The sequence below is a fragment of the Plecotus auritus genome (assembly GCF_963455305.1).
Source record: "Plecotus auritus genome assembly, chromosome: 3".
NCBI classification, from domain to species: domain Eukaryota; kingdom Metazoa; phylum Chordata; class Mammalia; order Chiroptera; family Vespertilionidae; genus Plecotus; species Plecotus auritus.
The window spans coordinates 174158539-174173682 of record NC_137772.1 but is presented as its reverse complement, the minus strand read 5'-3'; the positions used below and the strand labels follow the sequence as shown (position 1 = coordinate 174173682).

The following is a 15144-nucleotide window of genomic DNA, read 5'->3' as shown; positions in this document are numbered from 1 at the left end:
TCTTACTCACTGCAGGATCTTTTAGAGCAGTGGCGTCTAAATGGTCTGCCTGCTGTCAACAGTCTGAGTTCTGTGTGAAGGTTGCCAAGTGGCTGCGTGCTCTGGGTCCCTACTTCCTCATCTATAAAATAGGGGCAATTGTCACCAAGCAGAGTTATTTTCTCTCACCAAATTGCTCTCTGGTATTCACTTCAGTGAGAATACTTAAGCGTGGCTTGTCATGTAATTGTGAGTGGAGGTATCATGAGACAGTGGCCATTACCTATAAGTCAAAGTAAGCAGACATCCCTCTCCACCTGGAGCCAAGGATGAAGGGATGAGAGTTACATGCTCCTTTATGTGTGTGGATTCGCAGATCCAATTTTCTAGGTCATTATTAATCTGTTCTCCAAAAAAAAAGAAAAATGAACAATCATACTGGTTATGCTGTCCCTGGACTAAAAATTCTCCTTTTTATCATGTTAAAATAAAAACATATCACAACTAAATAACTTTAACAAATGAACTGTAAAAATATAGGGCTAGCTCCCTTTATAACTAGAGATTGTTAAAAAGTAAGCTAAATCCTTTAGTTACTAAGTCTTAGTTGTTAGCAATAACAATTTATTCTAATTCTGGTCTTCTCTACAGACTTGGTTAAAATACTCTTCAACTCACCCTTAAATCCTTATCTGGTACTAGATTCTCTCCTGGGGCTTGTCTAGAGCAGAATTCTATGCCCTAAGATTGCCTTGATTAAGAGATTCTGTGGTCAAATAAATTTGGGTAATGAAAATTCTATAGCTTTCTCTTAGGGTTTTAATAAAGCTCATTTACATATTAAATGCCCTGAGAAGTCCTATAGAAAAGAATCATTTACTTTTATTTAATCAGGGCTTCCCAAACAAACTTAACAATAAAACCATTCTATCTTGACCCCTATTAACATGCAGTTGAATATACTCAGAGAAACACTGGTTCAACTACTATGTCCAGAGTGGGAAAGAATGTGCAGACAGGGCAGTCATGGTTAAGGCATAAGGTCAAGAAGACTTGCTTTGCCCTAACTGGTTTGGCTCAGTGAATAGAGCATTGGCCTGCGGACTCAAGGGTCCCAGGTTCGATTCCAGTCAAGGGCATGTACCTTGCTTGCAGGCACATACCCAGTAGGGAGTGTGCAGGAGGCAGCTGATCAATGTTTCTCTCTCATCGATGTTTCTAACTCTATCCCTCTCCCTTCCTCTCTGTAAAAAATCAATAAAATATATTTTAAAAAGAAGAAGAAGAAGACTTGCTTCATCTCTGTAGAGAAAGCACTTGCCCCAAGTGAGAAAGACAGAGAAAGCTGAGAGCAGACTAAGGCCTGCATGTTGCAGATGCAGAGAGGACTCTAGGATGCTGGAAAATGAAGAAGGTCCCTAAAGACCAATTCTCCTATCGATGTATACTTTTCACCAGCCATGGATCTTGATGGGTCTTTCCAAAAGTCATTGACCTTCCTTCAGGGAGCACCATGGGAAGGGGGACTCATCCATTTTCATTGGTATGCTGGATTTTCTGGAACTCAAATGACAACACCTCCTCCCTCTCTTTCCTTGCAGCTTGGAGGAGTGGAAAACATAGTCCTTGGAGTTAGGCCTGTGTTCAAAGCTCAGCCTCTCTGCTTTTCAGTGACATGGCCTCCAGGAAGTTTTTTTACCCTCCGGCCTCAGTTTTCTGGTCTGTAAATTGGGATTAGCATAGCCTCCTCATCGGGCAGCAGAGGACTACAGGAGGTAGTGTTAGAAAGCCCTTACACAGGGCAGTGATCAGCACTTAGCAGCCCTTGTGATGATGCCAAAAACCAAATCCAGCATGTAACAATTACAAGAGTTCTGTCAAAAGGTTGATGGGACTTGGGGGGCTCAACAAGGGTGAGCCACATATGTAATTTGCCTGTTGGAAACGGCTAAACAGCACTTCCCCCAAACCTGAATAGGATAATAGTTTGCTGCCAGACAGCTCAGGGCATTTTATTGCCTCCTGTTGGCCAAACACCTGAATAGCTATAGGCTATTCCCCAATGTTTCTGTGTATCCTTTGATACCTTACCCTTTGAAGTGTATATTTCCACCTTGCCTTAGGATAAATCGTGTGAATAAAAGCACTGGTCCTTGGTCAAGGGAGGGTCTTCAGTTCCTTTCAGCTGAAGCTCCTCTGACCCCCAATGTCTTTCAAAAATATCTTTCTTCTTTGGACTCCTCTTAATTATCTACGTGCAGCCCCTTTCTCCAGAAAGCTAAACCCTTTGTAAGGCTGGGAAAAGAACCCCAGCATTATGGTGCCCTAACGAGGGACACCAACATGATGATAATGGCAATGTGAAGTACAAAGCCCTTCTAGAAGCTGTCAGTTTGGAGGCTGAAGGGGAGGGAAGAGTTCTAAGGAGTAGTCCTATTTAAGGCCAATGCAGCATTGAAGTCTGGTTTCTGCATAAAATTGTAAGGATTCACAGCTTCTGAATTGAGATTTTCATAAAAACCATTCTCTTCTGCCTGGCCACACCAGCTTTCCACTCTGGGCTCGTCTGTAATGCAAGCCGTCAATCAATCAAATATTTATTGAGCTACTGCATATTTCCCAGAATTATGGGGAATACGATTTAGTGAACATAATTTCCTCCTTCAGATCCTTGCTTCTTTCACCTGTCTGTGAAAAATATGTAAAAATGACTGACATTGAGTGCCTGCCATTTACCAGGCATTGAATTAGGCTGTTTATTAGTATCATTTCTAACTGTCATAGAAACTGTGCAAAGTCGGGACTTTTATGCCCATTTTACAGATAAGGACAAGTTTAGTGAGGTTTATTAAGTTACCCCAAATCAATTTGCTGACTGAGCTGGGATTTTAATAGGACTACCCAACTCCAAATCCTGTCATCATCTCATGGATCATTTTTATCTATGCGGGCTTCCACAAGTCAAAGCACATCATCCGAAAATGAAGAGTCCACTTTGACATTTAAAGAGTCCACCCATAGAATATGGTGGACAGATGTGCCTTGAAGCATCAACTGTGCTACTGAAAGAGGTTTAAACCTACAAATTCTTCTTTGGCATCAAAGAAAAATACCTACCATTATCAAGGTATTTCCCCAATCAATCTCTCTGACTTCTCCACTGGAGACCAGAACTCTCCGGAGTTGATGGTGGCCCACCCACACTCACAGGGCCTCAACTGGAGAAACCTCTCCTGCTAATATAGGAACTTCAAGTTTTGTTTCTGGCTCCTCAAGATTCCAGTGAACTCTTAGCACCATGTGCCAGAGCTGGTACAAGAGGGCATCCAGGGGGCGGAGAATAAGTCAGCCAGCCCCGTTCAGCAGCATAACATAGTGGTTACAGTGTTTGGATTTGAGACCCAGATCTGCCACTTCCTTTCTGATGCCAGACATGTTAATGGTACCCTGCCTCTAAGCTCCAGTTTCCTCATCTGGAAAATGATGATAATTACCACCTGTCTCCTATGGTGATTGTGTGGATTAAATGCAATGACGTGAAAAATGTCCAGTGTATGACTTGCACCAGTAAGAACCAGAAAAATGTTAGTTGTTTATGTTAAATGTCAGAACAGCAATTGCATTTAAGTCTCCCCTGCCCTTTTCAAATATCTCATTAGCTCAATGACATTCAGAGTGTCTAGTATGTGCCAAGCAATGTGCTGGACATTGAGAGGCACAAAAATGAAGAAGGCACATCAGTCACTTCCATTCTAGTATGGAGAGCAGACACTGAAACTAGTTATCTATACTAATAAAAAGATAATATGCTAATTAGACTGGGAGACCTTCCAGGAGACCTTCTGGACATTCTTCTGGACAAAGCCATGGTGGCAGGACCGAGGTAGAGGTGGTTAGGGGCCAAGAGGGGAGGGCAGTTGTGCTTGATCAGGCCAGGATGGGACGGCAGTTGTGGGTGATCAGGCCAGTGGGGGGCGCAGTTGGGGGTGAGCAGGCCAGCAGAGGGGGCCAGTTAGGGGTGAGCAGGCCGTCAGTGGGGGTCAGTTGGGAGTGATCAGGCCAGCAGGGGGGGGGCAGTTGGGGTGAGCAGGCCGGCAGGGAGGACAGGTGGGGGTGATCAGGCTGGTGGGGAGGCAGTTGGGGGTGAACAGACCAGCGGGGGGGGCCAGTTGGGGGCAAGCAGGCAGGCAGGCAGAGTGGTTAAGGGAAATCAGGCAGACAGGCAGGTGAGCGGTTAGGAGACAGCAGTCCTGGACCGGCAGTCAGACATCCCCCAAGGAGTCCCAGATTGGAGAGGGTGCAGGCCGGGCTGAGGGACACCCACCCCCCCCTGCACGAATTTCATGCACTGGGCCACTAGTTTTAATATAATTTAGTGAGTGATACAAAGAGGCTAACAGGGGCAATGGGAATACCAACAGACATTCAGTGCCATGTGGAAGGTCCAGGAAAGCTTTCAAGAGGCAATGCCTGAGTGATCATCAATGAGAAATCAGGGCTAATAAAACAAAAAACAAAAAACAAAAAAAACAACTGAAGGTAGAATGAGTATTCCTGGCCAGGGGAACAGCTTATCAAAGGCAGAGAGGCATCAACCAGCCAGGTTCACACCAGTTTTGCAGGCTCAGGTCTTGAAAGTACTCCCATAAGGCCACATATTTACCTGGCTTGTTTCCTATGTCTTTGCCCAAAATAAAAGGGCATTTCCATTTTAAAACAAACAAACTTCTAAATATGTATACGTCCTTCAAATTCAGAATGGTTTCTATTCAGCTCAGTCATAACCAATATCACAGCCACAGTCCTTGCCTAAGGAGAGGGTCAAAGGAAATGACCTCTTGCTTGGGTGCAGGGTTTCCCAACAAGCTCTATTGACATTTGAGACTGGAGAATTTTTTGTGGTGGGGCCTGTTCTGTGCACTGTAGGGTATTTAGTAGCAACGAGGCCTCTACCCTCTAGATGCCAGTGGTACTCCTCTAGTTGTGACAGCCAAAACTGTCACCAGACATTGCCATATGTTCCCCGGGGAAGTGGGATTGCACCACTGAGAATCACTGCTTTATTGCCACCTAGAGCTATTCTTCCCTGCCCCGTCTTCTCTAGCAGTTGATGAATCTGTCACCATTTGGTGATGTCACCATTTAGTGATGTCACCATGGATTCCAAGGGTATCAGACTGCTCCCACTATATCCCAGTCAGTGGTTAGGAGAACCAACTAGCCTTTAGCCTAGGTGGAAGTGTTGGTGGTGATTATCTTGATTTTAGGCACAAAAGAGATGTGCAGTAAGCAGTTTGAATGCCAGAGGGGCTTGTACAGAATATAGATAAAATATGTGAAGGAGGTGTTTTGAGGTGTTTTGTGTGGTTTTTTTTTTTTTTTTCAGTCATCCCACGATTGTTGCAAGGTGTCCACATTCCTAGTCTTGGCTGCAGAGAGAGAATGTACTTTGGCTAAGGTGCTGAGAAAGCAGAGAGAAGGGGCAGCCCAAAAGATGAGATTTCTTATGATTGGATAACAAAAACCCCACCCTGCCCCAGACAAAACAGAAAAGGGTCATATGGAGACGTACCTACAAATTACCCAAAACTGTATAGTCAAACTTCAGTCATCAACAGTCATGGCTGGATTATCCATAGGCAGATTCTTTTTTTAATATATTTTATTAATTTTTTTTTTTTACAGAGAGGAAGGGAGAGGGATAGAGAGTTAGAAACATCAATGAGAGAGAAACATCGATCAGCTGCCTCCTGCACACCCCTTACTGGGGATGTTCCCGCAACCAAGGTACAGGCTCTTGACCGGAATCGGACCTGGGACCTTTCAGTCCGCAGGCCGACGCTCTATCCACTGAGTCAAACCGATCAGGGCATAGGCAGATTCTTGTGAGGAACAATCCCCTAATTTTCTTAACTGAGCCTTTTATGACTGTGTCACCATCACTGTTGATACTTGCTCTGGCTTGTAGTGTAGCCTGCATCCCAGAAGGAAATAACCTGAATCTTAAAACACATCTAGGTCTCCTTAACATCAAAGGATGGGTGAACCAGTGCATCAACAAGCTCATAGAACAGGAAGGTGCTGTTTTCAGTGTTCTTCCCAACTGGGGGAGGGGGCTCAAAGCGGGAGTAGGCAGAGAGGAATGAATGGGGGTAGGAATAGGGGATATAAGTTGTGCCCTCTGTGTCATCACAAGAAGATGTATCACTCCACACCCAAGGACGAGAGATGTGGAACAAAGCAGAGAGAGGCAAAAGGCCAATGGCCCAAATCCCAGACTACGACCCAGGCATACAAGTCAGCATTATTCAACAACCTCTATGAGCTTGCCCTGTTTGGGGGGAGGGGGGGAGACATGCTTTATAAGATATGACAAGAATGGACAACATAGCACCAACTTGTATCCTACTCAAAGAATGAAAAGTCTAGACAGTGCAAGAAAGCAAACCCAAGCCCAGCAACTAAAGAGCACTTGAAAGGTTGACATACAAAGAAATTCTGTAAATGCTGAGGTGATAGGAGGAGAGAGCACTCAGAACCAGGTACATTTCCCTGGAGGTGTTTCAGCCTGAATTAGAAATGGTCAGGGCTGGGCTGAGAATATCCAGCCAAACATGGAATTAATTCCTTCAGTCTCAGGTTCTGGAACCAAGTTCACCTGCCTGGCCATTCTTCTGACCTGATACCTCCTCCTAGAAATAGCCCTCTCCATGGTGCCATTCCTCCTGAGCCAGGATACCTCTGGCTACTCTCTCCTTTGAGAAGTTGCATGGATTCCCCCCTGTCACTAGGGGGATACTTAAGTAGTGGGGGGCGGGCGGGAGGACTCACTCATAAACCCCCACAGAATGAACAGGGGCCAGTGGGCATTGGTTAGAGTACATGGAGGAGCAGCAAAAGCGAGTCTGAATGTGTGCCTTGAGATGATAAGCATTTCTACTTTATCGCCTGCGTGTTCTGTGGGTCCCCAGGCAACCGGCCATGCAAGAAGGGCAGCAACACAGCCTCAGAAACAGTGTGGGGAGGTGGGAAAAGGTCTGGACTCCGATACTTGGGTGTGCCTCAGGCTCACACCATCAGATGCCCGAAGAGCCTAAGCAAGCCACTCCACCTTTCGGAGCCTCAGTCTTCTTGTTCGCATGTGAAGTTTTTGGCTTCCTTGTGCCTGAGTCCCTTCCAGCCTTGACCTTCAACAGCACTCCCATGGCTAACTAACACTGCAGCAGGGCTTCCTGGTGCAGAGCAGACACCAAGAGCTCCCATAACTGGGGCACACACCTGGGGGCCCAGAATGCATGCAGACAGTGCTTAGGTGCAGGACGTTTTCTGAGGGTGGTTAATAGTTGTTTGCCAGGAAGAGGGTTGGGAGGTCTTTGGAATATGCTGGGTTAACCATAGCTAACAAGTATTCTTTGCTACAAGACTTCTCAGACCTCTAATATGGGCTCCAAAGAGGGAAGATTTAATGGACAGGAAACCTTTTTTGCAGAGCTCCCAACAGACCGGGGTTCTGTGGTTCAGACTTTGAGGTAGCTAGCTCTCAGAAATCCTTGCAACCTGAAGTTCTATCACCTCACCCTTTCCTGGGTGCACTTTTGAGGGAAAGTTTTCAGGATGTCAATTGGAGTGGAGACAGCACCAAGGAAAGAAATCCGCTGTCCCCAAGTCCCTCAGCAATTCAAGGTCCTCTTAGGTTCCCCCCAGTGAGAGAAAGCAAGGATGATATGAATGTCTGCATGATACAACCTTCTCCCTTGAACTGTGAGGCCACGGGGCCTCCTGGAGTGTGCCCCTGCCCTTCCCCCATGCTCAAAGAATAAATGAGTCAGGTATTGCCCATTTAGATCCCATGTAATGGCAGTGGGGACCAACTGCCTTGGTTTGGTGCACACAGCCCACCCTGGGAGAGGATGGAGAAGTCAGTCCAGTGGGGAGAAAGGCCTCCAGAGAGGACTCAGAAGCCTGAAGTGAAACACAATGCACTTTATTGGCGACAAAACAGATGGGTAGAGGAACCTGTGTGTTAGACACATCAGAACTGTGGGGACCATTTCACTGAGGGAGGGGACACCAAGAGCAACAGAAGGTGGCAGCTAAGGCCACACCTGGACAATCTCATGCACAGACTGGAGCCAGAGAGAACCTGAAATTTCCTTGGCTGCACTTGGCCAGGGATCTGGATGGAGGAGCATGAAGCCCCAGTCTTCTAAATCCAAAGAGCAGCTGTCTGTCGTAGGGGAGGAGCTGATGGGGACTAGAGGCGCTCTAGCGATGGTGCCCATGCTTATTATTTATTTGGAGCAGCGCTGGGAGGACTGGGAGAACTTGACGCTGCCACCACGGTTGCTGCCAGAGCTGAAACCTCCTCCACTGACCCCACAGCGACCTCCGGAGCCAGAGCTAAAGCTGCTGCTGCCGCCTCCGAAGCCACTGCCTCCACCAAATCCACTGCCTCCTCCGAATCCACTGTCACCTCCAAAGCCACTGCATCCGCCGAATCCACTGCTTCCACCGAATCCACTGCTTCCACCAAATCCACTGCCTGCTCCCCCACCTACACTGAAGCCACCGCCAAAACCACCTCCATAACCACCTGCGGAGGCTGAGGTCGTGTTGCTGCTGCTGACCATGGCTGCAGGGGAGAGGACAGTACAGGGATCAGGGCCCAGGACACTATTATAATTAATGATCCGCTGGGCCCAAGATGATTGATCATTGTAATACATTCTAATGTCATAAGATGTTCAGCCCCACAGTTTTAAAACGTCATGAGTTGTCCTGTGGTTCCTTCTGCATTCGATCAACTCTTGACACCCTTGGAGATTAATCATAGTTTCTCCTCCCATTAACAGGCTCCCTATTGATTATTCCCCATGCTACAGACCTATTAATAGTGCCCTGGACCCAGAACAATAACAAAATCGTATCTGTTTCCCCTACCACCACCTCCAATTTCCATAGAAATATTTTAATTAGTTGCTTCTGCCCTGTATTATTACTAATATTTCAGCATCAGCTCCCATTATCAGGATTACTTTGGCTACTTACAGATGCTGACAGCATTCTTGCACTCTCCAGACATCCTGTATGAAAAAGCAAGAGAAAATGTCATCATCACAAAGCAAATTTCCAACAAGTCCATGAATGAAGGTGATGAATAACACAAACCTGAACTGAATTCAGAAGCCTAGCAGATTGATTGGTCCCCTTTTCCACCCTTCTATGGGCCACAACAAAGAGACCCTATACACTTTGGTTACATATGTGCTTTGACTAAGTGTGGTGAGAGTGGGCTAGTAACCACTAGTGCTTCTCTGCAAGGCTTGTGGAAGGTGAGGTGGGGGGGCCTCTCTCTACACAGCAGGCCTTCATCCCCATATACTTGTTCACTTATCTAGTCCTCAGCATGTGACTTGGCTCAGGGGAGTTGGAATTGGAGACCCACCTGCACTCCTCGCCTTCTAGCAGCTTGCGGTAGGTGGCAATCTCCACATCCAGGGCCAGCTTGACATTCATCAACTCCTGATAGTCACGCAGCATCCGGGCCATGTCATCCTTGGCCTGCTGTAGGGCAGCCTGCAGCTCTTGAAGCTTGGCATTGGCATCCTTGAGAGCCATTTCCCCACGCTGCTCAGCTTCAGAGATTGCTGCCTGAAGGTTGGCATTCTGGGAAAGGAGGAGGTAGGAGAAGTGATGGGCCCAGTAGGAGTGTCCCAGGCTCTCTGAGTCTTAGAATAGATTATCCTAGAGCAAATGTCTTAAAGTCAGGCAACATCATCCCTTCGCTAGCACTTGTATCTTGTCTTCATCCATGAAGATATTTCTCTTGTGGATTACCAGCCATCTAGACTGACTTGTTGGTATTTGAACACCCTAGAAGCCGATGCTGCCTGAGATGAACCCAGAAGTCCATTTCAGACTGTGAATCCTGATATTCTAGGCCCCCATCCCTCACCAGTAATCCCAGGCACTAGCATTTATCACCATCCCACCTGCTTCTTGACGTTCTCAATCTCAGCCCGCAGCCTCTGGATCATCCTGTTGAGCTCCATGATCTCACTCTTGGTGCTCTTCAGGTCATCCCCGTGTCTGCCGGCTGTGGTCTGTAGCTCTCCCAACTGGAGAACAGAAGGGAAAATAAGGTGTTCATGCAGCTTTGCCTGATTTGTTTCTCTATTTCTAAAACCACCCAACCTTGAGGTGCTTCGTAAGCATTTGTTAAAATGACATTGAGTCATGTTTCAGCAGGGACACCTCTGAGGCAGCAGGGAAAAGAACATCTGGTTTGTCATGATAGAAGGTTCTTCTATCCTGCAGTCCTTGAGCAAGCTAGAGTCAGTCCCATGTGTCACGGCAGGGGACAGTGGAACCACCTCCCGCAGGGGCAGCACTTTCTAGAAGCTAAACAACCAACCATTAGAGGGATGTCTTCAGAGAGTAGAACCAAGAGGGGTCTACCTACCCAGGGACACTGAGGACTCATCACCCAGCAGCCCCACAGGCCTCAGACTCCCTGAGACCCTCAATGGATCCTCTGAGTGGTGCTCAGCTCCCACCTTGGTCTGGTACAGGGCCTCAGCCTCGGCCTTGCTCCTCTGAGCGATCTCCTCATACTGGGCCTTGACTTCAGCAATGATGCTGTCCAGGTCCAGGCAGCGGTTGTTGTCCATGGACAGAACCACAGAAGTGTCACTGACATGGCTCTGCATCTGGGACAGCTCCTGCCAACACAGAGAGATATGTTCACTCTCAGGCCTCTACAACAAGCACACTGAGGCCCAGAGAGACTCTTGATTAACAATCCCATTCACTGACTCAGCTCTGAATGTGCATTGCCCTACCATGTCCCATAGGCCCTCAGAAAACCCTATGTCTGCAGCCCATCCTACAGAACCCCAACATGGGGCCTTATTTCTAAGCTCAGTCTTTCCAGACCTTAATACTAAATGTCTAAGCCTCAAATCTGTAAACATCTCACCCTCCTTCTCTCTCCCTCTTAGTAAGAAATATCTTTACCATATCATAGAGGGTACTGAGGAAGTTGATCTCATCCATTAAGGCATCCACCTTGGCCTGAAGCTCTACCTTGTTCATGTAGGTGGCATCCACATCCTGAGAAAGAAAAAAGCATGGAAGCCTTATTCTCCCAAGGACCAAACAACAAACCATCATCACAGCAAGAAAGAGTTAGGAGGACCAAAGCTGGTGATTGATTGGTCCTTGCCTGAGGCTGATCTCCACATAAAGAAATGATTCACATCTTACTGGGGAGGTTCAAGTTCAACCCTATTCAAAAACTAAAAACAAATGAACTGACTAACTGAGGGATCTTTCCAGACTAAGATGCACCTGGTTTCTTTTTCTTTTTCTTTTTTTCTCCAACTGCCTGAACTTGGTGGCTCCATAGCAATGGAGTAAGGAGATTTTCTCCAAAGCAGCCAGAAATCTGCACCTACAAGCCCCAGGAACCTCACACATAGCCCTTACCTTCTTTAGGGTCACAAATTCATTCTCAGCAGATGTACGCTTATTAATTTCATCCTCATATCTGTAAGAGTTAAAAAGAAATAACTAAGTTTGGGTTTTGAGGTAGTCATAAACACCACTATTCTCTGAAACTCTGAAAGCTCATCTCTTCCAGCCCTCTGTCCCTCTCCCAACCCACTTAGATGAACATATCCTTCTTACTACCCTCCCTATTAGTTAGGAGGGTCAATCATTCCAATTTGTCCAGACATACTATCTCAGTTTTAACACTGTAAGTCCCTTGTCCTGGGCAAACCAGGATGGTTGGTCAACACACCATGAGTTGTCCCAGCATCCTCCAGATCCTAGAACCAGGATCTTCCCCAACCTCGCTCCTGAAGAAGTGCTCTCTCAACTCTACACTCATCCTGCTTGCCACAATTTCATTTGTAAAGGACTATCCTTAAAGAAGGAAGGTGAGGAGGGAACCTAATGAACCAAGCTATCCTCTATGACAATAAGGAGAGGAAAATAGACTGACACCACTGGCCAGCAGACAGGAGGAATGCAGTAAGGGCTGGGACTCTGAGACAGGTTGTCTCATGGCATCTGCCCACTCCTGCTCCTGTCACTCACTTCTTCTTGAAGTCCTCCACCAGGTCCTGCATGTTCCTTAGCTCTGAGTCCAGGCGGCCTCTCTCTCCCAGGATGCTGTCCAGGTAGTTTCTCTGGGAGCTGATATAATTCTCAAAAAGGGGTTCAAGGTTGTTGGTGCCTATAATGGAATTGGTGCCCTGCTGTTGGAGCAGGTTCCACTTGGTCTCCAGGACCTTGTTCTGTTGCTCCAGGAACCGTACCTGCAATGTATGGAGGAAAACATGAGGCAAAGGACCAGAGGGAACTTGGCTCAGATAAGACAGGTGTCTGTATCTGCCCATATCCCAGCACAAAGGCCTAGAAAGGACATGAAGATAGGCTTCTACTGTGGCTGGAGAAGATATGGTCAGACAGTCCCATCAGTCAGGCTACTAAGGATGCAACATGGTTTGGAAAGTTACAGAAGGAGGAAAGATGGACAGGGAAACTGAAATGAGCTCTGCCTGGACACAGAAGTAAAGATGACCCTTCAGTGTTCCCAGGGATTTCATGACTCTATCATAACTTCCAAAAATACACTGCACTCTGCAAAACTGTACTTTAACCTTGCAGCGTCATTTCCACGTAAGGCTCCATTGACACTCCAGTTTTCAAAGGATTGAGTCACTGGGAACTGATACTGATTGAAATGGCATAACCATTGTGACAGGAGAGCGATAGTCTGTGTGAGCTATCCTAGCCTGGAAGTCACTGACCATCCCTCTCTTTCTAAAAGATTGATTAGGGGTGCGGATGAGGTTGCCAGCTTCTCTGCAGCCCTTGAGACTAAGGTTCCATGTAAGCCTCTTTAACCCCTTCTCTTGGGCACCCACCTCCATTGCCTGGCACAGAAACATAGAGGGAACAGGTCCCCTGGAAAGCTTCAGAGGGCAGCTTATGTTTGTAAAGCCCCCAGTTCTATGTCAGACCTTTCCTTGCCAGTGGTCAATGCCCTGGCCATGAGCAGAGAGTCAGACAAGTAGGACTTGGGGATGTCTGGGTCCAAATAGAGGGCCACTATCTTTCCTACTCACATGTTCATGTGGATAAACTTATTGGCCCTAAACATGTTCACAAACCCTAGAATGCTGACTAATCCTACCCTATCAGCCTCGCCCATCCAGAATTTATCTTAAACACTGTGTCTAAATGTCAAACTCAAAGTTCTTAGCCTAGAAATGGGGTCCAGTCAGAGCTTCATCACCTTGTCGATAAAGGAGGCAAACTTGTTGTTGAGGGTCTTGATCTGCTCCCGCTCCTGGGCCTTGACCTGCCCAATCTGAGGGTCGATCTCCACATTGAGGGGCTGCAGAAGGCTCTGGTTGACAGTCACTTCCTGGATTCCCCCAGGAAAGCCACCAGGACCACCAAAGCCACCGGGACCACCAAAGCCACCAGGCCCACCAAAGCCACCAACCCCTCCAAAACCACCAGCCCCTCCAAAGCCACCAACCCCTCCAAAGCCACCAGCTCCTCCAAAGCCACCTCCCATTTTTCTGCCACCACCAAAGCCACCTCCAAAGCCACTGCCACAGCCGCTACGCCCTCCCCCAAAGCCACCAGTCCGGGAACCACCAGCCACACTGATGGAGATGCTCTTATTGCCACCCAGGTTGTAGAGGCTGCGACTGCCAAAGCCACCTGCCCCACTCCGGAACCCACAGGCTCCTCCACTGGCTCCCCCTGAACGGGCCACACAGCTCATCCTGCTGCTGCCGCTGGAGACCACAGCAGAGCGGCCGGAGCAGCCCTGGCTTCCACCGCTGAAGGATTTCTTGCAGACTTGTCTGTTCATGGTGAGAAGACTTGGTGAAGGAAGAGTTCTAGAGTGCAGCAGGGAAGCCTAGAGTCAGAGGAAGAGGGAAGGACACTGAAGACTCTCTGCAGAATAAATCCCTTTATATACATCTAAGAGATTGCTGGGCTCAAATGAAAGAGAGATAATTAATCCAAAATAGTCATGGGTTGGGTTTGCCTCCAAGGCAATAAGTTTGTTCCAGGCTGCTAAAACACACCTTGAAAATAATCTGAAATGGTAAAAGTGCTAAGGTGGCAGGCTTACCTGGAAGCGGGTGGTGTCTGGCATTGCCCCATGCTTGGGCCTGGCCACCTCCTAGCTTTGTCTGACAGGACCCAGAGGCACGCTCATCCTCATCAGGTGCCTTTGCCCTACCAGAACTGGGCTCAGCTCTGGAAGGGATGGCATGGAAGGTGGATTGGGGAGGTTCTGGAGAAAATATCTTAATAGAAGAGATGATACATTCCACTCTATCAACAGTATATGGTCACTGAGTGCCCACTGTGTGCCCAGCTCTGTGCTGGATTTGGGGATGATGTGGTAATCTCTCTGCCTCCCTTCCTGGAAACAAAGCCCAGAACCATCACAAATCTGCCTTCCTATTCCCCCTCTGTCCCAACCTATAGTTGGGGAGAGAGCAGCATGTGGGTTCACGATTATCTTTAGAGAAAAAGGGCAGTTAATACCTAAGTGCTTTGATGAGTCATTAGCAAAATTCAACATGCAAAAAATTTATTTGTTTATTTGTTCATTTGTTTTGAAACCTTCCCAGAGAAACTACACACTATTCCACATCTTGGGGTATCTCTAAGGCTTCCTTTCTTGCTTCCCCCCCACCCCATTTTTGGTGCTTCTCTGGTTTCAGTCCAAGTCTCAAAGAACTGGAAATTCAAACATCAATTCTACCATCACTTCAACAAATTTAACAGATTACCTAACTCGTGCCAGCTACTGGAGACTCGGTCATGAATAAGGCACACGGGGCCTCTGTAGGACCATTCTCTGGTGGAGGGGCCTAGCTATCTAGACTCACCCACCAGCCTCAGAAGGACAGATCTGGCAGAGCTGGCAGCACTACCATAGGTGTCTGACTCTAAAAGCCTGAGAATCTGCCAGCTTGGTGTTTTTCAGAGGCTTAGCGACTGGGCTTGGCTTGTACCAGCGGAAAGCCTTCCTGCACAGGTCTGGAGCCTGCCAGGGCAGCCGCTTGTCTCTCCAGGACAGGTCTTTTTTCCTTCTGTCTGCTGTGCACAAGGCCCTGCCAA

At 47.4% G+C, this 15144-nt stretch overlaps 1 protein-coding gene across 1 annotated transcript; it reads right to left on the bottom strand.

Moving 5' to 3' along the window:
* Nucleotides 1–8270: 8270 nt before the first annotated feature.
* On the bottom strand, nucleotides 8271–13876 carry KRT3 (keratin 3; the record flags this gene model as incomplete). Its single annotated transcript, XM_080660222.1, has 9 exons — nucleotides 8271–8611; nucleotides 9028–9062; nucleotides 9425–9645; nucleotides 9972–10097; nucleotides 10536–10700; nucleotides 10996–11091; nucleotides 11467–11527; nucleotides 12082–12302; nucleotides 13286–13876. 9 exons carry the CDS (start codon nucleotides 13874–13876, stop codon nucleotides 8271–8273), a joined length of 1857 nt encoding a protein of 618 aa, XP_080516348.1.
* Between the last annotated feature and the right edge of the window lie 1268 nt (nucleotides 13877–15144).